Source organism: Rhipicephalus microplus, chromosome 5 (assembly GCF_043290135.1).
Source record: "Rhipicephalus microplus isolate Deutch F79 chromosome 5, USDA_Rmic, whole genome shotgun sequence".
In the NCBI taxonomy this organism is placed as follows: Eukaryota; Metazoa; Arthropoda; class Arachnida; order Ixodida; family Ixodidae; genus Rhipicephalus; species Rhipicephalus microplus.
Genome location: NC_134704.1, coordinates 159,062,516 through 159,076,119, shown reverse-complemented (window position 1 = coordinate 159,076,119; position 13,604 = coordinate 159,062,516). Strand labels below are relative to the sequence as shown.

The window sequence follows — 13,604 nt, the reverse complement described above, 5'->3', positions numbered from 1 at the left end:
TATACGCTTTGTTGATCACTGTTGTGACAATGAAAACCGATGGGAGTTAAGAAACAAAAACTCACAGCTTTTCCGCAAAGGCGAAGCAATGAACGCGATAGCAACGAATAGGAAGGTCAAGCGCAAAATTGCAAGCAGATAAAAACATGCCCCGCGTTTCTCACACAGAAATGACGCGCGAAACGTACGCACAAGTATAGAAGAGCGCCAATAAGCATCTCAGTTGTTACTTCACTGTGTCTAAACAGCGCGCCACCCTTTTCGCAAACAGAGGCTGTGCAACCATTGCAGTGACCTTTGTGCACCCCGTAACTACAACATAATCGTTTCAGTGCAAGCCCCACGCCAGCCAATGCGTATGATCCTCCCCATTAGGAGATGAGGACACGCAAGAGATTGTCCACTTCCCTCCTCTCCGCTGGCCAAAGTACGCGTGAGAAATGATAGCGGCCGCACGCCCACTGCGCCCTCTTTGTGATAATGCTAAAAACACGATAGTTCCCCCTCTCCGAGATGCCCGCCAACAGCGAGAAGTGGTAGATATAAATAGCGTGTTGTTTGAACATTCACAAAAGTGCCCTTCGATGGCTCAGTGGTTAACGGCTCGCATTGACGGCGTGGAGGTTCCACGTTCGATAGCGTGCGCCAGAGTCTCTTTCTAAATTTTCTCTCTATCGTTTTTTTATATTTACCGACATGTATACATATACGGTGAGTGAGGGCGACGCCTACACTTACGGCAAAATCAAGTCGAGAGTGTCCATACAATTTCTGTCACAATAAAAAATAAAGAATACGTTGACATGTGACCAAGTGAAATTCAGAAATTTGATCTGGCTAGCGCATATCAGCAACAGGAGTTAAAGCATGGGACGTGAACTTGTCAGCCTGGTTGCCTGGTTAAGGCAGCACAATCACAGTGTCCATGATGTTGCATTTTATGCAGAGTAGAATACTATTGTTGAATACCTTGTTGAAGCTTTCCGAAAACGAAGGTGACTTTTTTGACATTGCGTGAAAGAATATTTACGCGAACAAAAAAGCAGCCTCGATGCACGCTTTAGTTATCTCACGAAACCGTATAAATGCGTTGTGATCAGGTATATTTGCTTTTGATGGATTATCTCGCCGTAAATGACCACATTGATTAAAGAATCACTGGGTTTCACTTTCATTTTTTTCATTTTGTTGATTTTGCTGGTGGCAATAAATCCCTTACATCTCTTCATTCTTTTAGGAAGCGGACCTTGCGGTGGGTGACATAACCATTACGTCATCGCGAGAAGAAGCCGTGGATTTCACGCTTCCTTTTATGACGCTGGGAGTGAGCATCCTGTTCAGAAAGAACCAAGAGGAACACTCTCTACTTTTCTTCCTTTCGCCCCTATCCTTTGATGTGTGGTTATGTGTTGCTGCTGCACACGTGGTGATAAGCCTATTACTGTGCTGGGTGACTCGTGTGCAAACTTTCCGGTGGAGACGCAGCACAGCTGCCCACACACACTACTGCTGCGAATGCGAACAAACTTCAGCTTATTGTAGCCATGACTGCGTCGGAGAAAAAGTGTGTGAATCTGCCTATGTAGACGTCATTAACGTGAAAGATTATTCCAACAACCTCATTACGCATACTGACTGCAGAAAAAGCAGCGGTTGTGACAGCGTAGGCTCGACAGATATTGTGAAGAATCGTCTGACCTTGCTGAACAGCTTGTGGTTCACGATCAGCTCCATCATGCAACAAGGATGCGAGCCTTTACCGAGGTGAGTATTCTCCTCTGGTCATGAGAAGGAAAGCTGCATTGCTAAATTATATACTGATGGCTGCATCCTGCAACTGAGATGGAAAATGAAACAGACCAAATTTATTTGAACGATGCATTTATTAAGGTCATTCGTTGGTGTGAAAAGTGGCAGGTGTCAGTTGACTTAAAGAACCGTTTTATAAAAATTTGTCATAAATATAATCGTCTTCATTTCACATAATCCGCGAGTAATATTTTCTTTGAGGAGGTACAACAATACAAGTAGCTTGGTCATTGGATTTCATAAGACCAAGACTGGACAAAACATAAAAACTCTAATAAATAGGCACGTGCAATTCCAAACTCTTTTATCTTAAACGAGCTCTCGAGCTTTCCACTCCCGCTGTTCGCCTTACTGCATTCAAGGCTATTGTTCAGCTTACTCTAGATTATGCATCGGTATACTCACACTAAAACCAATAACAACGAAATGAAAAAAAATCATAAGAGCGCTGTTAGATTTATTTATATCAGTTTTGGCCGTACTTCAATAACAAGTTTATTAGCAAAAGCCAACCTTCCAACTCGAACACAGAGAAAAGCTGTATTGAGTTGAAATTTTTGTTTCAGTTAGTTTTAAGGTTACGTTAAGATAGACTTATCACGCATACTTCATTTTTCGACTGGATATGCCACACGGCGGAGGCACGCATTCACATTCACTCCTTTTCCCACCCATAATAACACAATGAAGTAGTCGTTTATCCCCAGGACAATTACCTAATGAAATAATCTTATTAATGATGTTTTGCAGTTATCCTTGAGTAATGAACTGCGCAACTTCGGCAACAACGGTGTGTGCTCTATGACATAAAATAGTGCTGTGTATTTCAGTCACCGCAATCTTTATTCTACGCTGGTGGTCATTTTGAGTACAGTGCTTATTTATTTTGTTAGATGCCGTTGTGCATGTTTGTTGCAAAATGTCGATTTCTTTTTTTTTTGCACACCTAACCAGTCCGGTTAAGCCTGCACAAACTTTGTCTTATTTTTTATTCTTAACAATTGTGTACGCACTCTTGTAAAACCCTCTTTGAGGGTTGCAGTACTGATAAATAAAAATAAAAATAAATGGAGATGAGGTTACATAACTGAGTCCATGATCTTTAAAATCTTATCAAAATAGTACTCTTCAACAGAGTGATGAATTCGGCTAGTTGTTGATTATTTTTAACTTCTTCTCACACTTCGTATTGCCGGACGAGGACGAGACAGGATTGCAGGATCGGGGACACGCAAACTCACAACTGGTTTATTCAAATGATGGGAAGTGTGACAATAAACTTATCCAAATCACTGAAAATGCCATTTAGTCCTTGTCTGGTCCTCCTCTCCTAATAGAATCAGCAAAACGAAATCCTGATTAATACTTCTGTCTGCACTTGATTTGAATTTTTCTTTGTCCTGTGCGGGCAAATGAAGAATGCCGCTTTTTAAGAAATATTGAATTCCAGTTGCTTACAAACATTACTTCACTGAAGGCAGATGTACTTTTTCATATATCATGTGACCAGGTGTTGTGTTGATTGTTATATATATTTATAGATTAATATTTACAGGGTTTCTTTTATGCAGGCGTAACCACTTTATAACTGCAGACTACACGCTGAGCCACTTTCCCAATAAAATTCGTTTTAGTCTACCACGGTGGTGTAGCCCATAGGGTGCTTGCTCTACTACTGACCTGGAGGTCATGGTTCCAATGCCGGCCGCGGCGTTCGCATTTCAGGGGAGGCTAAAATTAGAGGCCAGTGTAAAGTGAGATGGTTGAAATTAGAGGCCAGTGAAAATAGAGGCCAGTGTAGAACATGAGATGGTTGAAAATTCCGGAGCTGTTCTCTACGTTTGTCATAATCACATCTTGTCTTTCGGAAGTTAAACACCAGACACTATTAACAAAAGTCATGTTACACTTTGTGTACTTCATCTGTCGCAGGTCCACATCGACGTGCATAATTTGCGCAACATGGTGGCTGTTTTCATTTGTGCTGGTCTCCTCCTACACGGCAAACTTGGCCTCATTCTTGACCCGAGAGCGCCTGAAATTGCCCATAGAGAGCGTCGAAGATCTTGCGAAGCAGTCAGAAATACGATATGGTTGCGTGCGCTCTGGATCGACGCAAGCCTTTTTTCAGGTGAGGTAATTTTACGCTGTGAGCTTCGTACAAGCTCGTGTATTTATATAGATATGCGGCAACCTAGAAGCAGTGTGAGCTGCTCACTTTGTGCCTCATACAAAGCAATATAAGTATATGTACGATAAAAAACACTTACCGCTTAAAATGAATTAAAAATTCAAGAATCACAATGTCAGCTCCTGAGGTCATGAATAGTCGTTCAGGATGCACAGCTTCAAATAAGTGTTTGCCCGTCTACCACGGAACATTAGAGGTGATGCGCAACTGAGGAGCACATTTGCAGAGGTCAAGCTGCTAAAAGTGGAATTTAATTAATGAAACGAACCAGGTCGCAGGCAGGTGGGCAGGCCCACACTAGACTGCAGTGCTCTCATATTCACTTACAGTCTTCATCAGCATGCTCATAAACTACGCAGACGTGAGTTGTCCAAAGCCTTCCTTATTTTATTTAGGGGCGAAGCTCCTTAAGGCGGCACCCGTACGTCCCTCGTCGTAGTCGTAGTGCTTAACCAGTCTTACGCTTTGACCTGCGAGGTGGTGCCGGTGGAATATTTCTCCTGTGCATTGTTGAACAATAAAAACTTCGCAGTATGCGCGTTAACTAAAAGCCAAATTTACCTGTCTCTCATTCCCAATCAGCAGCCATCGGCATGTACATTGAGAACTACCTGGCAAGAAAGGGTTGCTACGTTATACTCGCTGGGCGTAACCTCCTTGGTTTGAGAAAGGCTTAGCGAGCGTTGGGCCGCATTGCCATGGATACAGTGAACTAGCATATACTATGAACTCGAGGTGGTTAAAGATGGGAAGTAGACACGAAGCGCAAGCCGTAAGAAAGTGTGCGTGTGCCACCGATTGTTTAGTCCTTGGAATGTCCGATGGATGACGGTGCTTCTTTATGCGGAATATATGGTGAAAAGATGTGAGATAGTGGTACTTGGAGTGTTGACTACATGAACGAACGGACACACAGATAGACGCAAGGACGGACGCATGGAATGTTGCATGGACGGACGGACGCATGAATGGACGCAGGGGCGGATGCATGGACAAACGCAGGAACGGACGCACGGATGAATGTGTGAACGCATGAATAGACGCATGCACGGATGGGCGGATGGACGCACGGATGGTCACACGGACAGACGCATGGACGGACGGAGGCAAGAACGAATGGACAGACGCATGCTTCGCCCCACTCTCCATTATTCACACCGTGGTTATGCTGCCATTTTTTGAAGCGACCTTGACCATAATGTGTCAAAACGAAATCGACGAGAAAAACTTTGTAGTCAAGTGTTAGTGACAACGATTGCAGTCATTCTGGCGACCAGTATAAATATATTTCTGGACTTTTAATGTTTAATTATCTTCGTAAATGACCTGAGTACATTTGAGGTATCGGAAAGACCTGCGGTAAAATGGTATCATGGGCCTTCCTCGCAGTTTTAGCTTCAACGTTCTTCAGTATACTGGCCTGGAAACTAAAGTTCGGGACTGCAAGCCTGCCGGCTGAGGTTACTTTGGGAACGCTGACCTGGGCAATGAAAAAATCAACCTGGCATGGTACCTTCTCTAAAAGATTCTTTTGTTACAACGTTCCTTTGAGCCCTAAAAATTCGAAATTTGAGCTCCGCATGCAATAATTTAGAGGACACCGAATGGAGATGGTTCTTTTTGTCAGTTACTCGTAAATACACAGAGTCTACAACCCACCAGTTCAAATGATAAACAACGTGCTCTTAAAACTTATGCACTTCTGAAAGCAGGAAGAAAGATACGACGCTCTTTTACCCGCTAGAGGGCGTGGTTAGGCTGCAGGGTCACGGTGTCCCCAACACGAACTACTGATACATTGTGCGCCAGGCGCCCTTTGTGTCTGTTATTGTGTTTTATTAGCGCATGGATCGCTTTTCGACCACAGTGCTATGAGTAAATAAATATTTTATGGCAGGCACCATACAAAGAAAGCATCATATATCAATTTTCAAAAGAAACCGATAATTGTATTGAATGTTGCATACAAGGTTGGAGAGCAAATTTTAAATGCGGAGCATTTCTTAGCTAACTTCGGCGACTTTGAGTGTATTTATCTTTATAGCCGCTTACGTTTGGGTGCTCTCGTGGCCACCCCGTTAACTTGGCGTGAACCAAGATTAGCATGGAATGGTAACGTGGTTTGACGAATATGAAGCGCTGGTCAATACATGAATAATGTCACAGTTCCGTCGCGTACGTCGTCAAACCCTTCCCGCCAGACAGTGGCGCATACCCGCCGCGGGCATGTGGGTATGTGCCATAGGTTATTGACAGTATCTATCCAGGAATGGCGAGAACACCCACGGGATATATTAACGCGTGAGCGGTAAGCAATACCCGACATCGGCAGCGTCGACCCAATGAAGGCGTAGAATAAATGTCAGTGTTAAGAAAAACCTCACATGGGCAGTGTTGATCCGTCGACGAATGCAAATAGTAACTTCAGTGTTCCAGCAGAAACAGAACTCAAGCATTCTGCGTGAGAGTCAAGTATTTTACCACAGAGCTACGCCAGGTCTCGGAACTACTTTCCAAATAGACGCTAATCTTCGTTAAACGTCAATTGTGGTTGCAGTGCTGCCTACCTAGTTTTATAAACATTATATATGTACACATTTGACAGAGCCATGATGTCGTATTAACGTCAATTGTGGTGGTAATATATGCAGCAGTGTCAAGGGCCAGCATCTTCGCGAGCATCAGCGCTTCATAACAGGTTCTGGTGTTGCTGATACGCATGTTCTAGTTGACATCATTGCACAAGTGCAAACAACTAGTTATAAAAACATCTGCAACTCTTCAACATATGTCAGTTCGTGAAACATTTGTACATATGTTTAGCGTCAATTCATGACGTGTCGCTGAATAATAAAAATTGCAACACGGTCACCTTTCCTCTGCATGCTTCCCGTAACGTCGATTCCCAGGTACGTGGGATCTACCGAATGTTTTTAGGAGTCGGAGCTTTATTTTGCTGGAAATAATTCACAGTTGCTAAAACTCCGTGTGTAAGCGTTCAGAGTGGATTGGTGAATTTCACAGCGTGTTTAGAAAGTGAGCAACCATATTTTGTAATGATTGATATGTGGGATTTAACGTCACAAAACCACCGTATGATTATGAGAGAGGCCGTAATAGAGGGCTTCGGAAATTTCGACCAGCTAGGTTTGTTTAACGTGCACCCAAATCTGAGCACACGGGCCTACAAAATTTCCGCCTCCATCGGAAATGCAGCTGCCGCAGCCGGTATTTGAACCCGCGACCTGCAGGTCAGCAGCCGAGTACCTTAGCCACTAGACCACCACGGCGGGGCAACAATATTTTCTAGTCCACTTTCTTAGGTGCATCCTGTGAATGAAATGCACTACGACTGAGGAAGAAAAAAGTAGGGCAGGATGCTTTGTGCTTTCACCTGTCCTTTCGAATTGTGGTGGAATGCGTGCATTTTGTGTAATGTACCAGTTTTCGTAAGAGTACGTCGCACTTACTTCACTTGCTTTAATTGTCACACAACAAAACCACATACACAAAACTTTTGCGAAATTTTGTGCGGAATTAGCTACCTGAATCTGAGCTAACAAAGTGCTGGTAGAAAGCCTAACATCAAGGCTAGGTAGCGCAGTTCCTAAGCTGCTTAAAACAGCGCAAACAGCACAAACGAACAACACACAGTTTGTGTATATTTTCTAGTTGGTGTTGTTCGCGCTGATTTACCCATTACACAGAAAAAGTACACCTCATAAAGCTTTCTTTTTCGCCGTTAGTTGTCGTGACGCTGGCGGCCATTTTCCATTTTTAACATGTATTTGAAGTTTGCCGATTCAGTGAACGATAAGTTACATTCACCATGGCAGCTGGAGAATGAACGTTCTAACGTATTTTGTTGGGAAGAACAATGTCTTAATATGTTTCTTTACCGAAACCTACGCTCTATTGCAACGAATAAATGTTCGCACGGTAATTTCAAAACGGAGTTGCTGGTGTTGGCATGCTTACATTTCTATTATATATTAGTTGGATTTCAAAAGTTATGATGTTGTTTATGTAACCAGCAGCTTAGAGGTGCTTAGGTGCGTCATCGAGATGTAGTAAAAAACCGTTGTTGCTCCCTCAAGTTATTGATGTAGCTTTCTACGAGCGACATAGGCCTTTTCTCATATTCATCTGTACTAGTTTCTCAAAAGAGGTAACCCGCTGTGACCATTTTTCAGGAGTCCAAACACGAAACATACGAGCGCATGTGGCAAGCCATGAGATATGATTTGGCGCAGTCGAACACCAAAGGAGTTGCACGGGTGCGAAGTGGTGGCTACGCTTTTCTCATGGAGTCGACGAGCATCGAGTACGTCGTTCAGCGCGAGTGTCAGTTGACGCAGATTGGTGGTTTGTTGGACTCTAAAGGATATGGTATTGCACTGCCTCCAGGTGAGTAATTTTCAAATAGCAGCACTGTGATTGTATTTGGTCTTTGCTGAGGAGAAGTCAGAGAGCTGTTTGAATATAAAAAAAGTGAATTACTCGAATAGCTTCGGTCTTATAGGTTCCTTATAGGTTCCTTACTCGTGGTCCAGCTTATGGTTACAGAAGTACACATGGGCCCATCTATGTTCGATATTGTCACACAGAAACAAGATTGCAGTAAATTTTAGTACTATTGCCACTAAGTCATAGGATCAAAACCCGGCCACGGCGGCCGCATTTTCGATCGAACTCAATATGCTTGAGGGTCATGTACTCAGATTAGGCGCACAGTAAAGAGCCCTATCGATGATCAAATATTCTGGAGCCATATAATATTGCGTCTCTCATAATCTTATTGTGGTTCTGGGAGGTAAGCCCCACAATCTATTACGACTGCCTCTATTCATCATATAATACAACACCATGCAAATCTTGATTTTCAAGATTTTCATTGTAGTGGCTCTTATCTAATAAATATAAACTGTGGTTCTCCAGGACCAAAATTAGAAGCCGATAAGAGAGCACATTGCGGCTAAGATATTAGTACTGTGGTGTTAGTACCAAGTGTGATGCGGAATATGTTAGTGCTGAACATGATGTTAGTAGTGTGTCACGCTAGAAGGAGCTTGAAAACAAGTATGTATTCTATGTTTTGGGCATTTTGTTTCTTAATTATATGGTAGCAAATTTAGTTGAAACTTTACAGTGCAGTTTAACAGTTGCAACCAGCCTAATCTGTCCATCAGTGTTCCTTAAATCTGGAACAGAAGCTAACATAAGCCAGAATGAAAACCCCCGAAAGACCAGATCGAAAATTGCTCGTATACAGGATTCAGCAGCGCAGTCTTGAATCTACAGCTTTTCGCATGAAAAATAATTATGTATGCCCTCACAGACGTCTTAAATGTATAGCGCAGCGTATTCCTCGAATTCCGACAGAACTGGCGACGCCGTGAGTGTATGCCAAGACGCGAAAAGCGCCCATCTATTTTGTTTTTGCAGATGTATCTGATTTCCCAGTCTTGTCACGGCAAAATTTTTTCTCTGGTTTTGTAAGAGAGTAATTTGCCATTGAAACGGCAAAATTGTTATTCTTTGTGTTCATTTCAATCAAGAATTGAACAATATGTGTATGATCTTTGCGAGTATATTTTAATTAGAATATATTCAATGCTTGTGATTCCTTGTGCTCTGTGAGTGTTCATAATGAGATATTGGGAACGCAAACTATCAGGACACAAGGGAGGAGACAAAAGAGCGCAGCCTTTGCGTTCCCTTAGTTTTCAATCCTAATATTTTATTATGTATATATGTACCAACTAGCTCATCTATCAACCCTTCTGCTATTTTAGTGAACAGTCGAAAACGTTCATTGCGTACCAAAGAATATATGTACCCTCAGATATCTGAACTGTTGAAAATTATGTAACTGTTATTCTAAAATAAGCTAAATATTGAGTCCACGATAATGCTACATGTTTTGTGAGTTAAGTAATAGCAACACCTTCATGAAAGTTTAAATTTATCAGAAGGTAATATAATATACAGGTTTAGTTATTTACATATCCAAGATTACTTTATACCTGTTTAAATGGATGAAGCAAATTGGCAATAATGACATCTGCAACATTATATAGGTTCGCAAATAGGGTCCGTGAAAACAAGGGTGACCCACTGACTTGAAGAGAAAGCTTTAAAAACTCTGTTGCTCCCCGGTACCACACAGTCACCCCCCAAGGAAGGGACCGAGTGGGACCCGAAATGTCGGGATTTCCTGTTTTGTACATTTATTGAATACAATGATCAGTTTTTCTTTTCAAATGTTACTTGCTTCCCAACCAGACTGAATCTGTAGCATGTTCCTTTTTAGGATATGCTGATGTATAGCTCCTTGTCATTATTTACTGATTAGCTTCCTTATATTAATATCAGCTTTTCGGCTCGAACCCTTACTATCTATTGGGTCAAGATTTGAAACCACATTTTCATTTTCTATATCAATAAAAAATTTCTCATTGATTCGTAAAGGTGTCAGCTTCCCGAAAATTGCCTTCCCGATACACACAATACGAGGTGGTTTTGATTACCATAAAGAGGGAGCGCGATGGCACACTTCAATCTTTCGGTAATTGTTTCAAACATGAAAGTAGCTCAGTGGCTACTGTTTGAAGATACGTTATATTTTATAAAGTACCACCAATAGTTTTGTGGATTATTTTCCTTTGTAATAAATTTCCTCAGTTTTGGTCCCAATAATTCCTTTCCAACTTGCTTGAACACCAATTTGAGTGAGTAAATACAGAAGCTGAACTACAAGAGCAGTACTTCAGCAATAATATAAATGCTGCCTGAGAAATATTTTGTACTGTAACATTGCTGAGTGTTTGTTTCTTTTCGAAATTAGGCATTTGTTCAGCGAATACGTGCGACTATATTACACCACAGTTTAAAAGGGCTTCGAAAAAGCATTCAAACTTTCGAACTTGAATGGTTCTTTGAAGCTCTTTTAGACTCATAAGTGATAACACCAAGTGTTCATAAAACCAAACCTTTCTTCGAGCGCTTGGTTATATGAACGTATGTAGAAATGTCAACTATCCCTTTTTACTCGTTCAAACAAAAAGTTAGTAGTTGTTTATGAATATGCATGCATCTGAATAACGTGAAGTGAGAAAAGCACGCAGATTTAAAGTTTGTAGGTCTTGGAAACCACTGTGGCTTATCTACGTGCTAACTGCTACACGTCACAACACAGTTGTATTAACACTTGCATTTACTCAACTCACTACCTCTTCCGCAGGGTCCCCGTATCGAAGCTTCTTTTCGTCAGCCATCTTGCGGCTTCAAGAGAATGGGACACTTCAGATGCTAAAGGAGCGATGGTGGAAATTTCGCCACGCAAGCAGGCACTGTCCAGGGGAAGACGGTCCCTCTAGGCCTGGCTCAGCCAGCGAGCTGGGGCTGCCGAAGTTGGGCGGCGTTTTCGTTGTTTTGCTGTCTGGCCTCGGCCTTGCCTGTCTAATAGCTTTCGCGGAGTTCTTCCTGAAAGCACGTTCTTCTCGAATTTCACACGTAGCATATGACAGTCTTGCCTTGGAAAAGGAGGCATTTTTGCTTAGTCAACCTACAGAAAAATGACTTTACGAGTGGCAATATATGACTGCTTATAAATAAATATATATGAAGTCAGAAGTACGTCCTGTGTCTGCAGACTTTGAAGACATCACGCCAAATAGTTTTACACGCAAGTCACTATCTCTTGCATGGATGTTTGGGTCGCTGTTATTTTAAAATACACATGAAATGTCGGACACGAATACTTTGCGATTACAAGTGAACAGATTATGGGCTACAGTCGACTTGCATACTAATTTATTACACACGTGGCTCTATAGAGGAAGCGTAGCTGAACTTTATCGAATTTATCAAAGCGAGCAACACTGGTATAAAATATGAAACGCGAGACTGTGCTCTCAAAACACAAAGCTTAAAGCATATTCACCGACTGAATGTTAACGAGTGGGTAAAGCGTCCGTCTGTCTATCCATCCGTCTGTCTATGTCTGTTTGTCTGCCTGCCTGTCTGTCTGTCTGCCTTTCTGTCCGTCCTTCCGTCCGTCCGTCCGTCCGTCTGTCTGTCTGTCTGTCTGTCTGTCTGTCTGTCTGTCTGTCTGTCTGTCTGTCTGTCTGTCTGTCTGTCAATCCGTCCGTCCGTCCATCTGTCCGACAGACCCCCAGTTTAATCGTCAATTATACGTATACCTTGTCGCAATTAGGTGATCATATATACTGTTTTACTTGTAGATACACAACGCATCTAGTAAGAAATTCAATAACTATAGCTCACTACTTACTATGTAACATTTACGGAGGAGAGAACGACCCACCCGCTTTAAAGCTTCGCCTCTAAAAAGAATAAGATGCAACCATTAAACAGGAGCACTTTGAGCCATTCACACGTCGGAACTATATGCCCCAAAAAGTTTTGAGATGTCATTCACGTTGGATAATTACATGTGTCTTGAAGACACTAACTCCGAAAAAGCAATTCGGCAGAAACTGAGGAAAATGAGCAAAATACACCTCTAACGTGCTCATAAATATGAACGTCAAGTAACTACAAAAACACAATTAGGTCTTAGGGAAAAAAAACTTGTATACATCCTTAACAATAGGAAGACTCCCAAGAACATAAACAGAAAAAGTAGCTGAGATGATAAATAGGTTTTGGCCAGTTCAAAATCCTGTTTTGTTCAATTTAATTTTTATTGCGATAGAAATTATATAGACGTTCTCAGCTGGATTCCACCGCTGGCGTCGGCATCGACGTCATGCACCATATATGTATACATATCTATGTATATGAAAACGCAAGAAAGAAAAATCTTGAAAAATACTCCAGTGCGTGGAATCGAACATAGAACCTCCAAACCTTGAATGCGTGGTGTTAGCCCCTGAGCTACGAAACGGCTTTTTTTTAATGCCCTCATCACTATCGGTCAAGTTCATCTGACAATCACACTTAAGACGCGTGCCATGTGTGTTAACGCATCATACAAAGATATCATGTCATCAACGCAGTTGATAGCCATATACACATCTCGCACTTTGATAACAGCTTCCACGAAACACTCATGAACTGATAGAACTCTTACATCACACTGTGTGTACGATAACATATTACGCCAAACCGAATAAAACTGAGCAAGAAGATAACGTCCAAAAGTTGCACAGCACTCTCACAAGGCACAAAATGGATTCCATGTGGAGTAACACGTATATATTTTTTCAAACTTCTCTGTAAATTGTCCCAAAAAACAGCATTCTTACAGTCAATAAATGCATGTTGAATGATTTAAAGTTTGTCACGAAGGAGACAGCTGCTTCCCTATGGTACATACATCCCTCTCTCTTAGAGCCACATTTTCACTGACAAGGCTCGCCTATGAAGCTTGAAAAAGAAAGTTTTAACACTAGGTGGTATCCACATGTTTTTCACTTGCTTTTGTACGTCTTGCCCATGTGATTTTTCCCACTTTGAACAATGAAGCGGCACAGGAAAAAAACATTCTTCTATTAGTATTTCAGAAGGCACTATCTTTTCACTTTGGTTAGGTAATCCATCTAACACTTAGCTTTTAAGAATCGATAATAGAACACAA

General features: G+C 41.8%; 1 protein-coding gene across 5 annotated transcripts in view; it reads left to right on the top strand.

Moving 5' to 3' along the window:
- The window catches only part of LOC119173660 (glutamate receptor ionotropic, kainate 3), a 149,841-nt gene extending 138,203 nt beyond the window's left edge, over window positions 1-11,638 (top strand). For all 5 annotated transcript variants that reach the window (XM_075896130.1, XM_075896129.1, XM_075896132.1 and 2 more), the window contains 4 exons: window positions 1,238-1,764; window positions 3,742-3,940; window positions 8,194-8,407; window positions 11,244-11,638. In XM_075896130.1, the coding sequence (XP_075752245.1) occupies window positions 1,238-1,764; window positions 3,742-3,940; window positions 8,194-8,407; window positions 11,244-11,581 (1,278 nt within the window). In that variant the 3' untranslated portion in view covers window positions 11,582-11,638. The remainder of the gene's footprint in view (window positions 1-1,237; window positions 1,765-3,741; window positions 3,941-8,193; window positions 8,408-11,243) is intronic.
- Window positions 11,639-13,604: the final 1,966 nt, after the last annotated feature.